General features: G+C 49.1%; 1 protein-coding gene across 1 annotated transcript; it reads right to left on the reverse strand.

The window, feature by feature from the left end:
• Positions 1-1410: 1410 nt before the first annotated feature.
• On the reverse strand, positions 1411-22100 carry LOC148661769 (E3 ubiquitin-protein ligase TRIM8-like). Its single transcript, XM_088636000.1, has 6 exons — positions 19239-22100; positions 6435-6530; positions 4924-5157; positions 4079-4110; positions 3864-3979; positions 1411-3348 (listed from the first exon to the last, which is right to left on the reverse strand). The coding sequence occupies exons 1-6, from the start codon at positions 19809-19811 to the stop codon at positions 2726-2728; spliced, it is 1674 nt and encodes a 557-aa protein (XP_088492126.1). The 5' UTR covers positions 19812-22100; the 3' UTR covers positions 1411-2725.
• Positions 22101-22277: the final 177 nt, after the last annotated feature.

Genomic DNA, 22277 nt, shown 5'->3' on the forward strand with positions numbered 1-22277 from the left:
AGCTGTATGCAGACTTGTTCACAGAAAAAAAAATACATCCTTCCCTCGAGTCCCAGGGATCCGTCCTTCAATGAGAACGTCTCTATCAGCTTGGCAGCAGTCAATATCCTTGGTTAAAGAGCCCGCTTCCTGGGGCAACATCTGAGATCTTAAATTTCAGTGCTGTGTTTTTAAGGGTTGCTTCTGCTTAACATGAACTAGTGGCTCCGAGATGCCTTTGCCCTACGTTTTAGCAATTTATTCTTTCATCAGAACAGGATCTACCCACCAAAACAAGCTGGATCAGATACCTAGCACCTTGGTTTGTAAGTACAATTTGGTGTTGAGATTCAAGAATTCATTAATGCACTTAGACATGTTTTAGACATTAATACTAGAATGTAGAGCTGTCCCTATTGCTCTACAACACTAAATTCGAACTCTTGATTATACAGTTGTGACATGACAGTTCATATCCATTCCAAAAGGGGCAAGAATATTGAATTAACTTGCAAGTAAAATGTACTGAAACGGGCACTACTGAACACAAGTGAGTCTGCACAGAGTAAGATCTTGGCAAAGATACTACTAAAACCTGCAACTGTGCTAGGAAAAGCCTCTGACCCTTCTCCCCCAAAGATACTTGGCTTACCTTCTCAGATCCTTTATACTGACAGGGCTTGTGGTGAGGGAGGTTTTCAAGAGTTCCAGATAAGGCCGTGGAAAGCAATTACACAAAACCCCAGATTTGATGATGGATAATGAAACAGAGGTCCTGTCTATGATATGAATTTGCATTACTACTTGCTTTATAATTGAACCCAGAGGCGGCAATGTTAACCGCTGGGCCAGCGTGCTGCCCTGCCATCATTTAGAACGTTGGAATTCTGGGAAAGGGAAACGAAGCAGAGGACCAGTGCGGAGGAGTGGTTAGGGCTCCGGACCCCTGAAACCCTGGCTGAGGGTCCAGGGTTCAGTTGGGGATACAGATGCTGCAACTATAACAAACCCCTCCGCCCGGTTGCTCCAGATGTATGAGCCAGTACCCTAAATCTGTACACAACAAAAACACAACATGTTTTATCTGCATGACACTGGGAATAAAAACAAACAAGGGCCAAACAAATTTCTTTGAAGACTAGACTCCAACAAGTCTAGTTCCCACTTCTTACATTCACTAAAGTCACTGACCAGTTAAGGAATGTCTTGAGAACAGAACCCGTAAAAGTAGGATTTAGTCATCCATTTCGCGACTGCTGCTGTGTGTACATCTGTGGCACTTTATTAATCCAAAAGGGTGTTCAGCCCAACAAGAAAGCTCAGCTACCCGAGCTGAAGAGTGCGTGTCAATTCTCTGACCAAACCAGAGCACTCTGGACAAAATCATAGTGTAAAAGCCCACAAACTCCCTTTAATATTTCCAAAAAACGATTTTTGCCTTTTTTTCAAATCACGTTGCCTCCTTTATTTGCTTCACAAAATATTTACAAAAAGATATCGGATACATTTTTCTCAACCAGCCTTTTGTTTTTAATAATTGCTTCTTTCAAGCACGTTGACCATATGGTTGTACACAAGTTGAGCAGTTCAAAGTCTTTTTTTTATATAAAACTTCTGGAAAAAAATTCACCATTGTCCAACACCCCCTCCCCCATTACACACGCACACACCCCTTTCTTACCGCTTGCAGTTCCTAGTGCTCCTCAACTGTCCCACATGCTCAAAGCTATAAACAGGAAGTTGAGAGCTCATGTGCTTGGTGCAGGAAGTGACATCATTCTGCAGGAAGTCATGTAAAACAGCAGCCCCCATCAGATGGTGATGCAGTGTCACCATATAGTCCAGAAATAGGCTCCTGGGTTCAACACTGATCACTACACACACCCAGTCTTTGTATCCAAAAGCCTTCCTCTGTACTCTTATCCTGTAAGGATTTCAGTCCACAGTGTTGCCTTCCCATCATGGTACTTGGTTATAAAATAAAATATTTAAGAGATTTCTTTGTTTTCACAACCAAAGAAAAAAAGCAAGTTAATTTAGAAAGCCACATATCGCTTGGACTTTCAGCCCATTTGATGGAGAGGGAGTCTCGACTCTCGCACGGAGCTCTCACCCAGTGGGTGGGATCCTACTGGCTCTCTATGGAGATGGCTTGGATTTCTGAGCCTGACTCATACTTGGCCACCAGCCAGCAAGAAGAGCCTGCTTGTGGCAAAAATGTCGAAAGACATCTGGAGCCACAGCTACCTAAATTTATCCTTGACCAAGGCAAAAAAAAAAACTTTTTTTTTTACTCCCTCTCCCCCCCCCCTCTGGCTTGAGCCAGAACGGAAACGCACTAAATATTCCCAATTTAAAACCCCAGCTGGAGGGGGAAAAAAAAGAGCTGCGTAAGTGAAGGGCAGAGAGTCATGGATTCAACGCCCCTGGAAGAGGGGAGAGGCGAGGGACAACGGATGAAATCCATCTCGATTAAAATAATCTGCAGGGGGGCCGACTGCTGCTGCAGCCTTTCCCCCCCCCAACCAGGATACAGCCAGCGCTAGTCTCTTCAGCGACAACAACCTTCCCTTTTATTTAACCTGGGAGTGGAAAAGTAAAGTCCGACGTCTGCCGGAAGAGCGGGGAAGAAACTGGTGGGCTTTCGACATGGTGGAACCAACAGGGGTGGGCGAGAACCCCCCCCCCCCTCCCCGGACTCTGGACTGGCACGAGCCTCTGCGCTCCCTCACGCCTGTCGGGAAGGTTAACTGGTGACGTAGTGTTTCGTGGAAGATTGGCCGTAGAGCCCGTAGAAGTCGGCGTGTCTGTGCCCCTGCGAGGCGTCGATCCAGTCCCGCATGGACAGGCCCTGGAGGGACTGGGGCACGGAGGGGGTGGAGGGCAGGGGGTGGTGGGAGTACTCCTGGGAGCTGACAGTCCAGGGGAAGGAGCTGGAGCGGGGGTAGGGCGGGTGCCCCCGGTGGTTGGAGACGGACGGCACCCCGGAGCAGTAGCAGTTGTCCACCGTGCACATCAGGATCTTGCGGCCGCCATACTGGGGCAGCACGGGCTGCTGGGAGGAGCCGCCGCTGGGGTAGTGTGAGGGGGTGAAGACGGAGCTGGAATGCACGGCCTGTGCGCTGCTGCTGAGCCCCACGATGTGCTGGGTGGAGCTGCAGGGCACCATGGCCTGCGAGGACTGGCCTTCCCCCGCCGCCGAGCCCTGGCCCAGGTACTGCTTGCTCACGGGCCCCGAGGAGGACTCGAGGAACCCGCTGCTGTCCGGGAAGGCGGCGGAGTGCTTGCGTTTCTCTGCCCCCGAGCCGCTCAGGCTGCAGGGGTAGGCTGGAATGCTCTGGAGGAAGTGGGCTGGAGCGCTGAAGGGGGCTGTAACAGAGGTCAGAGGGGCAGGTGCTTAAAAACACGTCAAAGCTTCCTGAGTCCTCCAAACCCCTGAATCAATACGACCTGGCTTTCTTCTTCAATACGACCTGGCTTTCATGATTATGCGTCCTGTACTGAGCGTGGGAGCATGAAGACTGAACCTGTGCTTTCTGACACACTGGAGGGTTAGCACCAATTGGAGGGGGTTTGCTTGGCGTCACTGATGCACCAAAAGTGCAATTAATGCCTGCTCCACCCTGGCTAGGTACAGCTACTTTGCAAAGCTTTTCAAACCTTGGCTAACCCCTTCAATTTACAAAAAGAAACATGCTTTCTGAAAAAAGCTTTTAAGAAACCTGTTAATCGTGCTTTACAGCAAAACCACGGACATTACAAGCCTGCTGCTTCCGCATGGTTACCTGTTCAGAGACGTCTCCCCCTCTGCACTATCACACTCTTCAGTTCAGCCTGATCTACTACAACGAATCAAACACAACTGCAATGCAGCGATCGGGTACCTTCAAGCATCTTGCGCAGATTCTTCTCTTTTTTCGAGATCTCAGACAGGAAGAGTTTGGAGTTCAGGTGGCCCACTTTATGAGACGGCAGCGCGCTGCCCGTACACATCTGTGCCCTGGAGACAATAACAGGCCAGACAAAGTCACGATAGAGGAAACGGATTGCCATTTGACAAACTCAAAAACGGAAAGAGAAAATTATTTTGTTTACTCACCTGTCCATTAAAATTTTTACTGACTTTGTGTTCTAAAAAGAAGGAAGAAATAATTAAATGACAATGTCAGTAACTGTTTCTTTCTATACGTTTCAAGGTAAAGACAGACAAAAGGCTCTGAAATACTCCTGACCAAAAGCATTTCATTACTGCAGGAAATTCCCTGGCATTCAGGGGAGAAAAATCCCTAAAACACCTTTGATCATTATGAATTCTCAAGGCCCTGCTGTGGTTTCCTCTACCGGACAAGTATTTTTGTGATCAGCGCTTCTTCATTCTGCCTCGTGCTGACACTGCGCAGGCTGGAGAAGAGCAGGGTGGGGTTGCGCGCTGGGAGGTGAAGAGCAGTGAATTGCGTGTGGGTGGGAGAATCGGAACAGCAGGAATCCCAGGGTGGGGAAAATCCTTCAACTCATCTCCATAAAGGGCTCGTTCAGTTACATCTGGCAAACTTATCAAAAACCAGCAGCTTCAGCATAAGAAACTCCTGCAAGGAGGTCAGCTGGGGACTTCCAGCAACTGCCAGCACTCCAGGGAGTTAGGTTTCTACTTTGGTGCAAACCGGCCTCTCCTGTCTCTCTAAAGACACGAGAGAGTTATAATTTGAATTGCAAAAAACAAAAACCAAGTAGTATTATTTTGCATAATTTTGACTTCTTGTCTGAATAATTTTTTACTTTCTGCGCTTCATTTCCTGGGGTGTGCAGTGCAGCCTAGCAGTGTGAGGCAGGAAAGGCCAAGTGACTAAGTGGAATTCACACAAAAAGAGAAAACCAATCCCAACAGGCTTTGTTACGAAAGCAAAGGCAGGTCTTCCTCGCAGGGCGCCGGGGAAAGCACGGCACCTTCATGAAGTTGATGTCCTCCGCCTTGTCGAACACCACCTGGACGGAGCTCAGCAGCTTCTTGGCCTCCTGCCGGCGCTCGCTGAGCTGCAGGGCCTGCGCGGAGTTCTCCTGGCAGAACTTGGAGCGCGCCTTGTCCAGCACCTCCAGGGTCTTGCCCAGGTCCTCCTCCAGGAGCTGGTGCATCTTCTGGTACTGCAGCCGGACCTCCTCTTTCAGCTGCTGCACCTTGTCCTGCGGGGACAGACGGTGGTCACTGTGCGGGGCCCCCCCCACCCTGCGTCACCCTGAGTCTCCCCGCAGTCACCCTGGGACACCCAGATCAGCCAGGCAAAAACATGACACTCAAACACACACTGTACTATTTCAATTCAATTCATTTCAAGTGAAATTTATTTTTATATAGCGCCTTTCACAACAAGGCTGCCCCAAGGCACTTAAAGCTGTGTGACAGTACATGACATGTACTGTACAACACATCTTAAGATCCATTGTCTTATCTGAACTCACTCCTCCATTAGTGCTGCACATCTTGTTTTAAAGGTTCTGAATGGCTTTTATAGTGCCTCTTCACTACCTACCTAGACACATTAAAAAAATCAGACTCTTAAAACTGCCCACAGGGACTTTATTGGGTGATAGAAGGGGGGTCAGGTTCTGAGCACAGCACCTCGACAAGCAGAGGGATTGCTGCTGAATCAGAAGAGCAAACAGTCAGATTCTGACGAGTAGACTGTCCTGCCCCTGAAGTTGCCATTTTTTGTCAATTCCAGGTAATTCCAGTTTTGATCTGTGAACTGGTTTTGCAATACGAAGGCTAAAAAGAAGCCCTTGAGCCCTAAAAAAACAACAGCAACTGCTTCGGCTTGTTTCCCCATACATTTGACGACTGAAGAAAAGTCACAGTTATTTTTAATTTGCTCTTCCTGCTTAGGTCAAAACATGTGCTGAAGGGGGGGGGGGGTGGGGGGGTGTCACACTGTGCCTCTGCACCAGAAACGCTGATGTATTAGAGAAGACGGACTGCTCGTGGACCAGCAGGTGGCTCACTTCCCTCTGGACCAGATTTTAAAAATGATGCCCCAGTCAGGGGACCTGGGACACTGCGTGCTGTAGGATGTTCCCTACTTGGTATGTGATGTTAAACTGAAGTCCTGACCTCTTGGTCAATAAAGTTCACCTGGCACTAACTGAAAGAGCATCCTGACTGAATTCCACTCTGGGTTCGGATAATCTGGCCTTCTAAAAATTGCTCATTAATCCTACTAGAGTTATTTCTCCCTCCTCCCCCTGATCTGCTGCAGTGGGGCTGCTGGTGTGTCACTCAGGAGCTGTGGAATCCCTTTGATGTGAAAAATGCTATGTAGTTATAATTATTATTAAAGACATGCATTTCAGAATGTTAATGCAAAAAAAGAATTAGCGATACGGTCTTTCAACAGCGGCAGCAGCTCACGAGTGACCACAATGCTCCTGCTTTCAGCGTATTCCTCCCCCCGGCCCCTCCTCACCTCCACCAGCCTCTTGTCCGACTCCAGCTTGTACAGCTGCTCCTCGATGTCCTGGGCGCGCTCCTCTATCCGGTCCTGCTGCTTCATCAGCATTTGCTGGTGGGAGAGAGGAAGGAGGAGGTTAAGGTCTGCCTGCTTTGAGAACATCTGGCTGTGTTTGCCGATCACAACGGTTCTGCCACAAGTTGGGGGTGGGTGGGTTGGGGGAGAGATCCGGTCCAGGAGCTCCCAGTGAAAGTGAAGATTTCAGGACAAAGGGATAGCCTGGCAGAGATAAATATGTATTTGGGTGAAGAAATTCATGGGATTCACTGAATTCACCGTTAGGTTATCTCACTAAGTGCTGTGTTTTGCTTATTCCTGGTAGGTGTCATGGAAACCTGGGGCCAGAAGCACAGGCTGTAAGGCAGGACGACACTTTGGATGGGACTCCAGCCCATCGCACTGAACATGGACAGAACATGCAGACTCCGTATAGAAGGATCCCCGGATGGAAAACCGGAGCATGTGCTAGCAGCCATTCCACTGTGTACTTCGCACGCATTAACAATCGACATCAAAGAGTAAGTCTGTCCTGAGGCTTGAACAGTGCCAGCTCCGAGCTGTTAGGTGTGCTGATCTTGTTCTACTTGTCCTCCATTGTTTAGCACTCTAATGCCATTAATACCGTCTATAGTTACTATAACTTTGAAGAACGTATAGGAGGTTAGGATGACATGGAAGGGCAAAGCACACAGCAGCTTATTTAAGTTCTGCAGATGAAATCCGCACTGACTCAAGGGTTGAATATGATGGCAATTGTTCAAAGCCGTTTTCTCAACTGGAAACGAAAATCACATGACCTCAATTAAAAAAAAACACCCACACGCGCTGGGCAGGACCTCAGCCTTTAAATACCAGACGCAGGATGTGCGGTGCAATGCTTGGGAATGTCCTGTTCCTCCACGAGGACCTGTAACCCAAAGAGCACGCTGGACTTTGGTTTCAGCAGAAAAACAAGAGGAGAAATAAAATCTTCCGCCTCTATTAAGTCAAATAATCTTCACAGAACTACAGAAGTTCACAGACCAAAACCGTTCCCTTTGACTCTATATATCCCATTTTTAAGAGAGAAACTGGGCTTGGCTGAAACTCCCAAGTGAAACCCTTGACTTCACAGGGTTACTGCCTTCCACTCCTCCTTGTGCAGAAAAACAACGCCAATAACAATTAGGTTATAAAGCCTGCCAAAAGTTGACATGTAACAAAGGAACAAGCCAATTTGATTCTAATTAAATAAATGTTTATACAGGGGAAAGGCTGCCTCAGCAGTGTGAGGGGAGCCGCTGTCATGACAACGGGGCTGCTCCGCGCGGCCGGCTCCGAGCGCGAGCGGTCAAGGCCCCCAGCGCAGACCCGGGCCTGCCCTGCGGTGTGCGCAGACCAGGCTTCTCGGGCCGGGAGAAACTACAGGCTGTCTAGACATGCGGGCTGGGGAGCCAGCAGTCCCCAAACTGATAGCACCAAGAGCCAGGCTGCCTCCGGGAAGCCCTGCGAGTTTATGGGGTATCAGCAGTTGGGAACAGGCCCCTCCTGGATACACGCTTGCGGCCCTGCCGAGACTCTTCGAGGTGGCCTTTCGGAGTTACACCTGCATAAAGCCTCATATATATAACCAATTCTAGTCTCTTCCTCTGCAGCAACAAAATATGAAGCCATTCTGTTGCCTGTATTGTGCTGAATTTATGTAAGGGGCAACACGCACACAGGGAGGAAGACTCCCCATCTCCTGAAATCTGACCCAGTCCAGGTCTGGGATAAATCAGCAACAGGATGATGAAGCCTTAAGCTCAGGCATTTTCAGTGGAATTGATTATGATCGAGATAATGGCCACGCTGCCCATGCCCACGCAGCATAACCAATAAAGCTGCAAAGCCCCACTTCTCCCATCATGAGTGAGTGTTCATGGTCAAGCACTGCTTGTCTCTGCTTCTTCAGCTCTTACTGGTGCGAGTATCAGCTGAATTGTCAAAGGTTAAAACAGCGGGGGATTTCAAGGTTCCAGTCAAATGGGGCGGAGCGGTGGCTCTGTGGCCAAGGATCTGCGCCTGTGGCCGGAAGGTTGCCAGTTCAAATCCCGCAGCCGACAGAGGAATCCTACTCCGTTGGGCCCCTGAGCAAGGCCCTTAACCCCAGCAGCTCCATGGGCCCCATATAAATGGCTGACCCTGTGCTCTGACCCCAAGCATCTCTCCCTGTCTGTGTGTCTTGTGGAGAGCAAGCTAGGGTATGCGAAAAGACAAATTCCTTATGCAAGAAATTGTACAGGGCCAATAAAGTGATGTTAAATCTGTTACGTATGCTTGAAAGCACTTTGATTTCAGGAGCTGTAAACCAAAAAGAATTAAAAAAACAACAAAAGGTTATTTTATATAACCAGTTACACACAAGCATGAGGTTAATATGGCAGTAGGTTCACTGGGTCGCTTCACCAGTAAGAGCTGCTCAGACCCCCAGCAGCTGGTAAAACCTGAAACGGCTCGAGCTGCTAATCAGCCGGATTCTAGTTTTCTTTCCCAGCAGCAGTCTGACCTGCCAGGCATCTACAGTCTCACACTTAAAATCTGGTCAGATCAGTCAGTCCTGTGGGAGTTACAAAGCAAACGATGATACAGAACTTCCTCCTCAAGAGGAACTAACAGGTGAAAACAGCTGATCACAGCAGATTCCACTGCACATCACTCCAGGGCTGGAGGTGGACTTTTTTAAACCACAATGAGACTTGGTGCCAAAAACGCAAAGAGGACCAGCGTTTCACTGTGTCTCTTTATAGAACTGATCCTAATAAGTACCAAGTTGTTAAAGAACAAAACAAGACAGACACGTTATCCTAGCAAAGAAGAGTACACAACAGGTATCAAAGGTTAATCTTACAGCCTGACAAACAGACATAGACAGGAAATCATATGATTACCATCTGTTTTCATATACGAGACCTGTGTATAAAGAGGATGTTCTCAGTGCATGGGTGAAGACTACAGGCTACCTGTGCAATCTTCCACCCATGTCAGTGAGGGGATCAAGTTAACAACCTGGGCAGGTGATCGAGACTGGAGTGTTTCTCAGCGGCTGCCACACTACTAATTTAAAGTTCTTAAACCCAGGGAAACAAGGCCTCCTGAAGAAGTTTCACTTTGTAAGAAAAACTTTGTTTTTAATCAAAATTCCATCCTGCTGCTAATTAATCACAGATGCACTTTTCAAATGAGTGAATGTTTATTAATAAGTTTATTAGTTCATTAGAAACATGCTTCTGTGACTAATTACCTAAAGCTTGTAATTAGGCCAGTTTTTCAAAGCTTTTGGTGGTAGCATGTGTATGTTTCATTGGGCAGCCTCAGCAACTAAATTTGGAAAGCAAGAAGTCATTCTGTTATTTCTGAAGTGCCTCTCCTAAGAGTTTCCTTAGATCTTCCTAAGAGAACAGGGAGGAACCCCAACACAGCCCCCAGCTACTATACAAAGCAAACACTGTGCTTAAATAGATACCCAGGCCACAGAGACATGACACTTGTGTAAACACAGGGTAAGTAAAAGATGGGTTTGTACACACGCACACACAGGCGGGACACACATCTGTACATACAGCTGCAGGCAGAAAGAAGCTCACATTCTTAACCCAGTTCAGTGACCAAAGACCGCTTCACCACTTGCCAGAACAAAACGCACTCCGAGTGAGCACGAAGACACTGCCGATTAGCGAGCGCAGTCTGAATCGGCGCGAACAGTGCACTACTGCTCATCTGGGACTGAACATACACAACGGGCGAAGCGTGCCAACGTCCTGCCGCCCAGGGATTTTTAGAGCTGAGTTATTAATAAAGACCAAAACGTTTAGGTGGGACAGCCTGGAGAGTGGGGTGCTTTTCAATAAGGTGTGCCATCTGGAAACGGGACAGTGCTCGTAGAGTACGGACAAGTCAATATTACAAATCCCCCATCCTTATTGGACATTTATGTTATCAAAAGGGGGACCTTTTAATACTCTTTTTAAGAATGATTATACCCATCTTGGTTTTTTTGGCCTCTCCAGTTGTGTTATTTTTTAAAGATGGTGAGTCCCACCACCACACACAAGACAAAGTGAGGACCTGCAGGACGACTCCTCCCCCCGCTCACCACATCACAGGAAGCCCCTCCCCTCGTGCCCACAAACACCCCAGAGGCTGAAGGGATAGCTGAGACCCTCCTGGCTGACTCATCCCCACCCCACCCTGAACTGCAACACGTTTACCTACAAACGTGTCTAAATGAGCAAAAATATGTTGCCGTTTATTTTTGGCCACCACAGTTAAGCAATCTTCACTACACATTGGATTCAAGCACACAGAGGCGGCGGTCCTGTGTACCTGTCCCAGAGACGGGAGTCACGCAGCATGAGAGTCCATCTCTTTGTGCTGCTCATGGAGAGTGGCTGGGTGTTTTTCCCGTGTGGTTCGGGCAGCCACACTGAGCTGCTCTTCGTCTTGAAAAGCAACGAGCCTCATTTTACAGCATGATCTCCCGGGATATGTTATGCCTCGATCGGAGGGATACGAGGATTAAGCCTGTGCACAAAGCCCATATACCAGAGAAAACTACTTTCATCAATCAACACCCCGATTTCTGCATTTTCTTGTAGAGCCCTTAAAATAAAGGTCTGATGGGAAAAGGGTATTCTTACAATATGACATTCCACCACTCCAGAAATAATACCTCCGGATATTTGTTTTCTCAGTTCTTCCTCCAGTATTGGGCAGTAGTTTCCCCCTGAGCATTAACAGAACATGCATATTCCCACACAGGGGAGTTTTACTGATCCTGCTTACAGAAGGAGGGCCCTGCATACTGTATGCTTATTTGCCAAAACAAATTAAGGCATCAACGCGAGGTATTTAATACTTCAGTGGCTTTTATAAGGTCAGGGGCCAGACAAGACCAGAACATCCACTTCAGAGCCCGTCCTTGCAATTGTTTACTAGCGGAAGTTAACTTCGGTTCAGTATTTCCACATGCATATGGACTGTGGGCGCAGTGAAACATTAAATACAGATCACAGGAGGGCACTGCCAGCTGCTGGTGAACTCAGCAGCATTCTTTCTTAACGCCAGAGGAGAAAGGAGGGCAGCACTTCCCCTCACCTTCCTGAGTCTTGCCCTCCGCAGGTCCTGCTCTCAAGGCCACCACAGGCTGCCCGCCCTGCTGCTAGGGTCACCCCTGGAGGAGTCCACCCTCAGACTCCCCCTTCTGGGGATCGGATGCAGGGTCCCTGCGGAGGTTCTGGCGGTTTCCGAGCCGCGGCGCAGGGCAAGACTTTTGGATTTCAGACTTAATTCTATTTTCAGTGGCTCAGTCAAACTCCAATAATGACGAAACAAGCGAACGACTATATGGGATAGGGTTCTTAATACTAGGGGCTTAACTCTCCCGGCAAAAGAAACGACGTGCTGGTCGGAGATCAGTGATGTCTCATCTCCCCTCACTTACAGGACGAAAGATGGGCAAGGGAGGAACTGTTGCTAGGGCGATGCTGGCGTGGAGGGAGAGGTCCCATGTTCAGCTAGGGAGATTTTATATATATAGGGAAGAGGAAGTGCGAGATTAGAATTTGACCTCCACCCGAACTTCTGTTCAATAACACCATTAATCACTCACAAAGAAACAAAACACAAAGGATAAGCCGAGTACACCAGGCAGGAACGAGGTTTCAAGCTTCCACCACTGCAAAGAATCTCATTCCTAAAACAACTGCGTGGTCTCGGCATATATGCTGAAGATGTATTCTTGCTTCGTACAGCCAGCAGTCCAATACAGCTTTGATCAAGCTTTTTTTTTATTTTTATTCATGACACTGCTTTTCGTTCAGCAGAAATCCCCGTTCTTGCAGAAGTGATTTAAAAAAAACACAGAAAATGTGAAAACAGAAAAAAAGGGAAAAAATCATCTGAAAAGTGTTTATTCACACTGGTACGCCACAGAAGCTCCGAGAAATGGCGGGGCGACTGTGTCTAGCGAGGGTGACAGTCCCGGGCCCATAGAGAACACACCTCTCTCGAACTGCTCCTCCAGGGCCAGGAACGTCCCCACAGCTGGGCCGCAGGAGCCCCAAAACAGCGTTTCTGTCGGGGGTACAGATGACCTGCATTTAAGTCAACAGCAGCAGCAAGGTGTGACCCCCTGAGGACCCTTAGTGAAGAACCATTTTTTCATTTAAAACTAAAGGACTCACAAAGCCTGAACCTGTTTATCCTGTACTGTAATACTTATTAATTGGAGCTGAACAAAGGCTGCAGCAGTTTTGTTGGCTACAACTGCAGTACTGTCTGCGTCGATAACTGTCAGTTGGACAGATATCGCAGGATAGTGCGTCATCCTGAGGATTACTGACAGGGCTCAAACTGGGCTGTCCAGTGCTTGTCTGCAGGATTTCATTCCAATTTGCTCTAATGACCTAAACTAGTGCATTATTGGCTTACGCAGACCAACTTAACCCATCCTTCCAGCTCTTCAGGTTCTGCTGCTTTAAAGAGACCAGACACACCGACCCTGCAGGACCAGGGCTGGACAGCCTGCAGACACACCGACCCTGCAGGACCAGGCCTGGACAGCCTGCAGACACACCGACCCTGCAGGACCAGGGCTGGACAGCCTGCAGACACACCGACCCTGCAGGACCAGGGCTGGACAGCCTGCAGACACACCGACCCTGCAGGACCAGGCCTGGACAGCCTGCAGACACACCGACCCTGCAGGACCAGGCCTGGACAGCCTGCAGACACACCGACCCTGCAGGACCAGGGCTGGACAGCCTGCAGACACACCGACCCTGCAGGACCAGGGCTGGACAGCCTGCAGACACACCGACCCTGCAGGACCAGGGCTGGACAGCCTGCAGACACACCGACCCTGCAGGACCAGGGCTGGACAGCCTGCAGACACACCGACCCTGCAGGACCAGGGCTGGACAGCCTGCAGACACACCGACCCTGCAGGACCAGGGCTGGACACCCCAGCTATAAACAACGTACAAAACAGGATCAGCTTATTAAAGCCACTCTACAGATAGAAACTGTGCTCTGCAAAGTAAATTGCTTTTCCTAAAGCTTAAAAACCACAGTCAATTTAGTTTTTCTTGCTATCTAGAGAGAAAATTTTAGGGCCCGTGTATAATATTCTGAAAGCATGTGGCTCTGAATCTGAAAAAACAAACTCAAGCCAAGCAAAATTCAACATTATGCCTTTTTCCCTACCCAAGGTCCAAGCTGGGCTTTAGAGATGACAGAGGAAATGGGTTATACCTTATAAATAACAGGGATAACTTACACAGTTCACCACTTTAAAAGTCGAATCTAACATGCAGTTCCCCATGCCTGATGTCATCCTACATTAATGCAAACATCAAACACTTCATTAATGATTCAAGATCACAGAAATCAAAGTCTTCGGAATAAGGCACATAATGCAGTTCTGCATGCGGTTTTATCCTTAACCTCCCTTAACTAAACCCTTATTTCAGCAGTCAGAAGAAGTTTCCAGCTACAGGAATTAGCCCACCCCACCCCCAAAAGTTATATTATCCAGTTTTTCCTGACCTCCACTGTACTGTAAATATCTATTTACGGCTTGACATTCTGTGCTGTGCCTGATGCATAAATCTGTGCTACACTTGCTGCTGTGTTTGTGTCCACCTTGTGCTTGGTGCTGCTGCACACTCGAAATTTCCTCGTAAAGGCCAGAGCTCAAAGGATGCGAGACGGGGAACACAAAAATAAAAAGACCTACCAGGACAAACGGGATTACAAATGATGACTTAAAGCCTCGTCAGTACTGGAATCGAGAAAGAAGCACGAAAGCGAAATGTTTCTATTTTAGATCACCTCTTCTGTTGTTTTTACTCCTGAGATCTTGCAGGGCGAGGATGGGAAGCGTGAATTGCCGGCAAACCGGACCTCAAGCCCCAAGCCGTGGGCTCAGTATTCACCAGATTCACACCAGCAGGGCCGAGCCCCATTCACAGGGCTGGTCCCGCCCCGCCAGACTCCGAGAGCCGCGCAGCTGAGATGAGCCGGGGCGCTCCCCATGATCTCACCGTGCCCCGCCCGGCAAAATCCCCCGCTGAGCTCCGGGACAGACGCCTCCGCCCGCCAGGAACTCGGACGATCCCTGTCCTGGGGGGAGGTGTTGGAGTGCCGGATGACTTGAGTCACTCTCAGCCTCTTGCAAAACAGCGCGAGGCGGCAGCTGCCGGTGGGGGCAGAGCACAGCCCAGCAGAGCGGAGCGGAGCGCGGCCCTCCCTCCCGGCCACTCCCGGCGCTGGCCTTCCGAGCCACGTTCCTGCACGCAGCCGGCAGCGGCTCCTCTGGATCGACACTCTGCTCCAGCGATTATCTCCACTGCAGGGGGGGGGGGGGGGCAGAAGAGAGCCGGAGCCGGGTCTGCTTCAGTGGGTTTCTCTGCCCCCGATTTGGGGGACCCAACCCAGACTGGCGGCGCGGGTCGATCAGGGCACTGCGCACCGGCCGGGGGCCCATGCCAGATCTCGCCACTGGGCCCACACGCTGGGCTTTGGCTCCGACACGGGACACAGGTTTTGCCGGCATCCGTTAATGCCAGCCCACCGCGCTCCGGGCTCCGATTTCTGTCACTTCTGTCTGCGCCTCCAGCGGTGGCTGCAGCCCTGCCCCCGGCTTGATCGGCTTCCTTTGTTTTGGCGCCTGTGCCTGAGGGCCCCCCCCGCCCAGCTCCAGCGCTCCTTCACAATCCCGCCCGCACCCCAGGAACACAGCCCTGGCAGGAGGCGCTGAAATCCCCCAAAAAAACAACAACAACCCAGCAAACTTCAGGTTCAACCCACTCCCACGGGCTCCGCGTTCAGGCCTTCGCCGCGGCTGGCTGGCGGCGCACTGGCGTGTCTCGGGCGCCTCGTCACTCAGACGCGTGGTCCCAGTCTGACTGTGAAGCGCTCCTGTGCCGCTGCTGGGGCCGGTGGAAAAGTGAACAGGAGGGCGGGTGGGCAGGTGGCAACGGGGCCTTTCAGGAGGCAGAGCTGAGTCACCAAATGTCAGTCGGGACCCATCGCGGCACTGCAAGAAGCAAGCCTCCCGTTTTTAGTTCAAATTTGTTCTCTCCTCCCCCATCCCAAAAAAAAACCTTGATCAACCTCTGCTGATCCCAATGTAGTACCGCGGTACAAATAGACTGGTTATCTACGGCAGACATCCACCAACACTTCCTGAGTGCTTTTCCAGCAGCCCTGCAGAGATGAAGAATTCAGCTCAGGGAGCCTGATAGCAATCCTGTGCGTGGCTGTTTGGCTCTTAGGGGGCTGTGCAAGGCTCAGCTCTCATGCAGAGCCTCCGGCGGCTGGAGGCTGCGGGACCGCTCAGCCGAACCAAGCCCGGATCAAACCGCCGCGGAGTCAGACCCCGGTAGGCGGGAAGGCACATTCGTGCGGTGAACGCCATCTCTCACCCGGAGCAACGGCGTGGGAACCGCCCCCCTCTTACGAAACTGAGCACACAGCATCTCTCTCTCTCCCTCGCTTCGCCCCCCCCCACACACACACACACACCTTCACGAGGATGCACCTGTGCTGGCGAGATAAGCCGTTCAGCTGAACCTCACATTGTTCCCTGCTGGGCCCGCTGGTTTAGCGCTCGAAAGGAGACGAATAAGAAAAGGGCCGGATCCACTGTCCGGCTGCCATTCTTTCGCCTCTCGCCATCACTCGCAAAACGCATTGAAAAATAAACCCCTTTTGTTTCTCCTGGACTGGCTTTCCCCAAGCACTGTCATTGCCGCAGCCTCAATCACGAAACCAGTCCAGCCAGCGCTGCTGAAGAAGTGGATTCCAGACCATGAGGTCAATCCCAGATCACCTTCGCGCACGCGACGGAGTACTCTCCCTGCACAGCAGCACCAGTTAAGAGCTACACACTTCTGTGAACTTAATTGTTGTTCTTTTACAACCGTGTAATTTTCTACGTGCAAAGAGCCTGCTTGAATCACGCGTATGAAAGGGACACGGAAAGAACCGTGAACACCGCGGGGAGTGAAGGGAGAGCGGTGCAGACGGAGCAGTCCCCAGAAGTGACATTTCCACCGTGAACTTACCAACAGACATGATTTCGGACTGAGGGGGAACTGGGAAATGACAAGGTAAAAAGAAATCTAAACAGTTCACGCTAAGTGTGAAGTGAGCTCATGGTATTTCAACATCTCGAAAAAACATAAATGGTGTTCAAGCGTTCAATAGTGAACTCTGTTTCGGATTTCTTAGCTCAGTGGGAGCCAGCCGAGTTCTTGTTTCTTGCCTCTTAGCTATGAAACAAGTCAATCCGTGCAGCACTTTTTCTGCCGGCAGGCTCATGAGAAATACGGCACAGGCGGCCGGAGAGAACATTTAGTGCAGAAGAAAGAAAGACGACAAACAGGGCATCCAAAAGACCTGTTATCACAGCAACCCCCTCCCCTTTCCTCGTCCCCGAGCTCTGTCCTTCCTGTCCAGAGCACACCGACACGCAGACCCCGCACGGTCTGCACTGGTGTCAGCCTGTTGACTTTTCCGTGGTAAATGGGCTGGGAGAAACTTCAGTGGCTCTCTGGAACAAGCATGAGGCTCGGATACTTTGAAATCCCACCAGATGTGATGGATTAAAATCAGAAATGACTTTGATAAGGCTCTTATCTCACTGTGCCTGCCTGGAATACAGCTGTGGCAGACATAACGCACTTTTAATAAGTGTGTAGAATATATATTAACATACATACTGACACACTTACGCATTACATACAGGATGATGGCTCATCAACTTCAGGCTTTATTGATTCACAGATGGAAGGAGAACTCCCCAGGATTCACAAGCTTACCAGAATACCTCAGTATATAATACAGATTTTCACTCCTATTAATTATGTAACAGAAGCCCATTAACCTACGGGGGTGTGATATTATGAAAGGCTGCTGTAAGCCTCTACAGGATGTTTGAGCTCACATCATGTTTGCACTCCTTGCCGTGGCCGTACTTGAAACGCGACCGTGCCAAAATGTGGCGAAGCAGTGCGTGGTTGTGTTCGCAAGTTCAAAGGTAACATGTACAGGCATCAAAAAAAGCAAGCAGGTTGGCCAGTTTAACAGTGCAGCCATAACGCCAGGGCTCAGCGACAGAGGGAGGAGCAGTCTGGGAACGTTACAGAAACAAGGTCTCTATGGCATTCTGCGCCCATCCATCTCGAAGCGATTCCAGCTGTGCAACCAGCAGACAGGAAACACCCGCACTGGGCTGACACCCTGCCAACCACCTGCAACGACCCAGAACAGCTACCCCAGTATCGAACGCGAGGAGACTTGCTTCCACGTAGAAACAACTGCTACGGATCTCCACACAAACACGTTCCATGGAAGATCCACAACCCCAGGTACAGACCTCACCACTCAACAGCTCTGCCCTCCATGGCTATGGTCTGTGCATCCGACTGGAAGACAAACCCATGCTGTCAGCAGAGGGTGGCGTTTTCAGACAAACCCCTGTTCTCAGCTGAGACTAAGGAAGAGAAGATACTGCAAACGTTCCCATGAGGACCGTGAGACTGCACAAGCAGAAAACCGAGAGTGGGAGCAGGACACCGATATCCACAAGGTCCAGGAATCAGCCCCATTCTCAATGGCGGTACCAGCACGCTGCATTAGTCTGAATTCATTTTAACAATGAATCTCTGTCTGCTACCGCACGGTCGTTAAAATGTATCCGCCTTTAACGACCAAAGGCCACTGCAGACCGTCTGCTTCACTCTGAAATCAGCATCCTGCACTGCGTGCTGCTGGACCGTAATCCACCTGGTAGATAAATAAGGTCGTCAACAGCAGCCAACTGCCTGCTGGTGCCTAACGTGTAAAACATGGATCTGACAGGCCTTCAGCAGCGGACTGGATGAACATTGCTGTGATCCATGTGTACCATCAGTACTGTCTGCATCGCCCTATCTCTACGAGCTGATGGCTGACAGGCCAGTGACTGACCCCTTGCCTGACAGCATCTGCCTTGACTGCACCACGTCACCCATATTCTCACGAGATTTCCCACATTTCTCATGTCCCTGTCCGACACTTGACTACGAATAATTACATGCCTTCATAAGGTCATATCTGCAAAGACAACATGGGTAAAATTTTGTCCCAGGCTTCATGAAAGCTCTTACTATTTCTGAAGCACATTCTTATTACTTTAAGAATCACTAGCCTATAGACACGAGACTGGAGAGAGTATCATGTTTCCTCACAGTAGCCTCACAATGATGGACAGATGGACCCTTTATAATAACTAGCCACAAGTATCCAGACTCGCAGACACCCATATGGAACTTCGACACAGGCATCTCCAACCTACCCCCTCGAACAGGCCAATCCAAATCTGTAGGTCACCCCAAATCATTCAATCCTAAAATCTGTATCCCATGTAGTCATGTAATACGCTCACTTAAATTAATTCCCGTCATTGGGAGCACAATTTCTCTCTGGAATATCTTGGTACGTCACGTGTACTTTAAAGCTTCGGTTGATTTATAACCGCCCATAAATATTTTAGGGATGAATACGCTTTACAGGAGGAAACGTCATCCAGTACATTTTCCACACAGTTGCCTCCCTAAATGGGCGAAATTAAAGGGAGTACGCTATCATTCTACACATGCCCACTGTCAGGACACATTAGAAATGAGGATTTACAATTAACCCACTCTGTGCTCATGGAGGCGCGTACCCCCGTGCTCGCTCGAGCCCACTCACCCTGATGTCGTTGCGTCGCACTTCCACGTCGCACACCGAGTGACCGTGGTTGGCCCCACACCTGGAGAAGCAGCAGTACTGGCAAACGGCCACTTGCTCCGCTTCACAATGATAAAGTCTGTAGGCATCGTGCTGCGGGCAGCTCCAGGCCCGTACATCCTCGGCCTCGACTAGCAAGTGCCCCGGGTTGGAAGAGGGCTGCTGTAGGTGCGTCTGAACGTGGGACTGACAGCAAGGAGCGTTACAGCGGAGGCAAACTTTCTGGGCCGGAAGAGGCGGCCCCCGCCGGCAGAAGATACACTGCAGGATGGCCGGGGTTTTCTCCACGTTCAGCGCGTTGAACTTCTCCACGATGTTGGTCAGCTTGAGGTTCTTCTCCAGGCTGGGCTTCTGGTTGTAGGCGTGGTTGCACTCCGGGCACCGCACCATGCCCGTGTCTTTGGACCAGGCCTCGCTGATACATCCTCGGCAGAAGTTGTGTTTGCAAGGCAGCTGTATGGGCTCCACGAAAACGTGTAAGCAGATAGGACAGATCAGCTCCTCCTCGAAGCAGTTTCTCCAGTTTTCGGCCATGGCAACGTCTCAGTGGAGCTTTCGGCCGATGTTCGCATTAATTATCAAATTTCTGAATTAGATAGCGAGAGTTGTGAAAGAGGAAATATCTCGATCCCCGAGTGCCGTAGTGGTATTTTGTCCGTTTCAAAATCCCAATTGACGCAGCTTAGATCAAATTCCACTAGTTTTGTTTTCCCCGTTTTAATGTTATTTTTTTCCGTGCGCTTAAAAAGATGGCTTTAGCTATGAATGAACAGCCCAGCAAAGCGCACTGAAGTCCTACCTCCCTCCCGACCTTGTTCACAATGTTGGTAAGCCTCCATAAACAACGCACAGGAGCGCCTCTTCCTCTTCACTGATGTATCTAAATTTGCACTGTTCGGTTACAGAGAAAATAAACGAATTTTGATTTTCCTTAAGAACGTGTTTGCGAAAATAGATCTATAAAAACGTACCTAGCGTTTCCCTGACACCGTCCCTTCCCTCAGATCAAACATTAACCCAGGCTGGGAATAATGGTTGAACTGCGTCCCAACTGTGACGAAGTTTAATGTAGCGGCAGGCATTCAAAAACTATTTTTTAAGCAACGTCTGAGCTAGCAAGGCACCAGAAGCGAATAACGAAAAAGAACAGAAAAGGGCGTACAGTTCCTTTTTTTTAAAAAAAAAACGTAGCTTTCTTCACAGGTTCCGGTTCTGAGAGACACTGGACGGGGAACCCGTGCGATATTCCGGATAAAACTCCAAGTCTGGCAGAAAACGGGAAGAGTTTCCAGTCATGTACTATACTCACAACATAGCAAGTGGAGTATGGTTCCTTTAATCGCGTTTTCTTTTTAATGTGGGGTCTCTCTGTGGTCAGGATGTCGACTCAACTCTGAAATAATCCAGAATTATTCACCATGCCACATTTAACGACATTGAGCGCAAACGGTCGGGAATTTCTCGAATGCAGATGACACCAACTCCCAGATTTTTTCTCCCGGCTCAGCGCGCAACTATCCGTAATTGATCCCTGTCAATTCTTACAAACGTAACAACATCGGGTGCGAAAACAACACGGACTCGAACTGCGTTGTCACTTCCCCGCTTTGTGACGATACGCCTCGTTAAAGGCGATAAAAGATACAATAAAAACGTAACTTCGCCACGACAGTTTTCCTTCTTCTTTTAAAAACGGAAACAAACCCTAAAAGAAACTGGTCTTTCCTTCGGTTAAAGTTCGTCAAAATCCCGAACGACCTTAAAAAGTACCCTTTAGCCCTTTTAAAAATACCTTTTATCACGTAGCAGCATCAAACACTAGCTGTTGCCAGCAGTAACTACAGTACAGTTTTGTGTTTTCCAAGATGTATTAAAAATATCGTATCACATGAAAACCGGATCTGTACACAAGGCCTCTGCCATCTTCCTCTCGAAATAATTTAGTATAAAAGTAAGTGAAAAATAAACATCTGCAATATATTGATCGAAATTAGACTATTATATATATAATATTTAATTTATAGCTGCTTTTATGTCCCCGTCATTTGAAAAGGAAGTCGGTCGCGCAGAACAAAAACGGCGTTTCTTTAAAATATTTCACTAAAATATACATCTATAGAGTGCTATAGGTTGAGATATTCAAAAAATAAATTACAAACTGTTTTAGTCTCCCGTTCTCAGCTCGGTATAGTAATCCGTCCTCACCTCACCTAGCTATCTGTCTTCATTTAACAACGTGAAACAATTCTCCCCAAAATACCGATTTACCATTTCTGCCTTCTCCCTCGTCTCAGAAATGCGTATCTTTAGGGCTGAGTATATTTCCTCAGAAAAGAAAGCCAGCTCGTTCCACGTATCCCGTTTTATTGTCCAACTTATATAAAAAGCGAGATTTTATACGGTTTTCTGCTCTTAAAGGGGACGGCGCCGTTCTGCCCTTTTTATCGCTTGCTGTCATCAGCCATCTTGTTTTGCTCTTTAAAAAGGGGGAAAAAAGCGACCTTTCTGCTTATTTTTTCCACCTCCTGGTTCGTTTTTTTCTCCCTCTCCGCTGTTTTTTTGGTCTGCCAAACACATATATAACATATAAAACCGAAACTTCAAATGACTTCACCGTTCCCCCCTGCGCACATATACTTCCATGGGATGCAAGCTCTCTTGTAAATCCGACGGCTTCCCCCGGTTGGTACAGTCCAGTCCGTATCGGTGTTATTATTAATGATTTTTTTTCCTTTAGAGCAATCTTTCTAGAGGACAGGAATGCAGGCACTGAGGCTGCAGGACTGAACACAGCTCGCATTTACTCCCCCCACCCCCCGAGAGACACGTGATCAGTCACCGACTTGATACATTAAACCAGGCGGAGCTGAAATGGAGGGGGGGAGGCACCACATTTAAAAGGGCAACTCTAGCTCCGGTGCTTTCCTGGACAGAAATACCTCTGCGCAGCTGCGCGGCCTCCAAAGAGCGAATCCAGTACGACCCGTCCCCGGCACCTCT

Source organism: Lepisosteus platostomus, chromosome 6 (assembly GCF_059453375.1).
Source record: "Lepisosteus platostomus isolate fLepPlt1 chromosome 6, fLepPlt1.hap1, whole genome shotgun sequence".
Classification (NCBI taxonomy): Eukaryota; Metazoa; Chordata; class Actinopteri; order Semionotiformes; family Lepisosteidae; genus Lepisosteus; species Lepisosteus platostomus.

What these genes read in the sequence shown, in the direction of transcription:
- LOC148661769 (XM_088636000.1), bottom strand. Translation starts at nt 19,811, where the DNA reads ATGGCCGAAAACTGGAGAAACTGCTTCGAGGAGGAGCTGATCTGTCCT. An exon ending in AGGACATCAACTTCATGAAG is followed by an intron (nt 4,111 to 4,923) that starts GTGCCGTGCTTT and finishes CCTTCTTTTTAG; the next exon opens with AACACAAAGTCAGTAAAAAT. An exon ending in TCTGCGCAAGATGCTTGAAG is followed by an intron (nt 3,349 to 3,863) that starts GTACCCGATCGC and finishes CCTCTGTTACAG; the next exon opens with CCCCCTTCAGCGCTCCAGCC.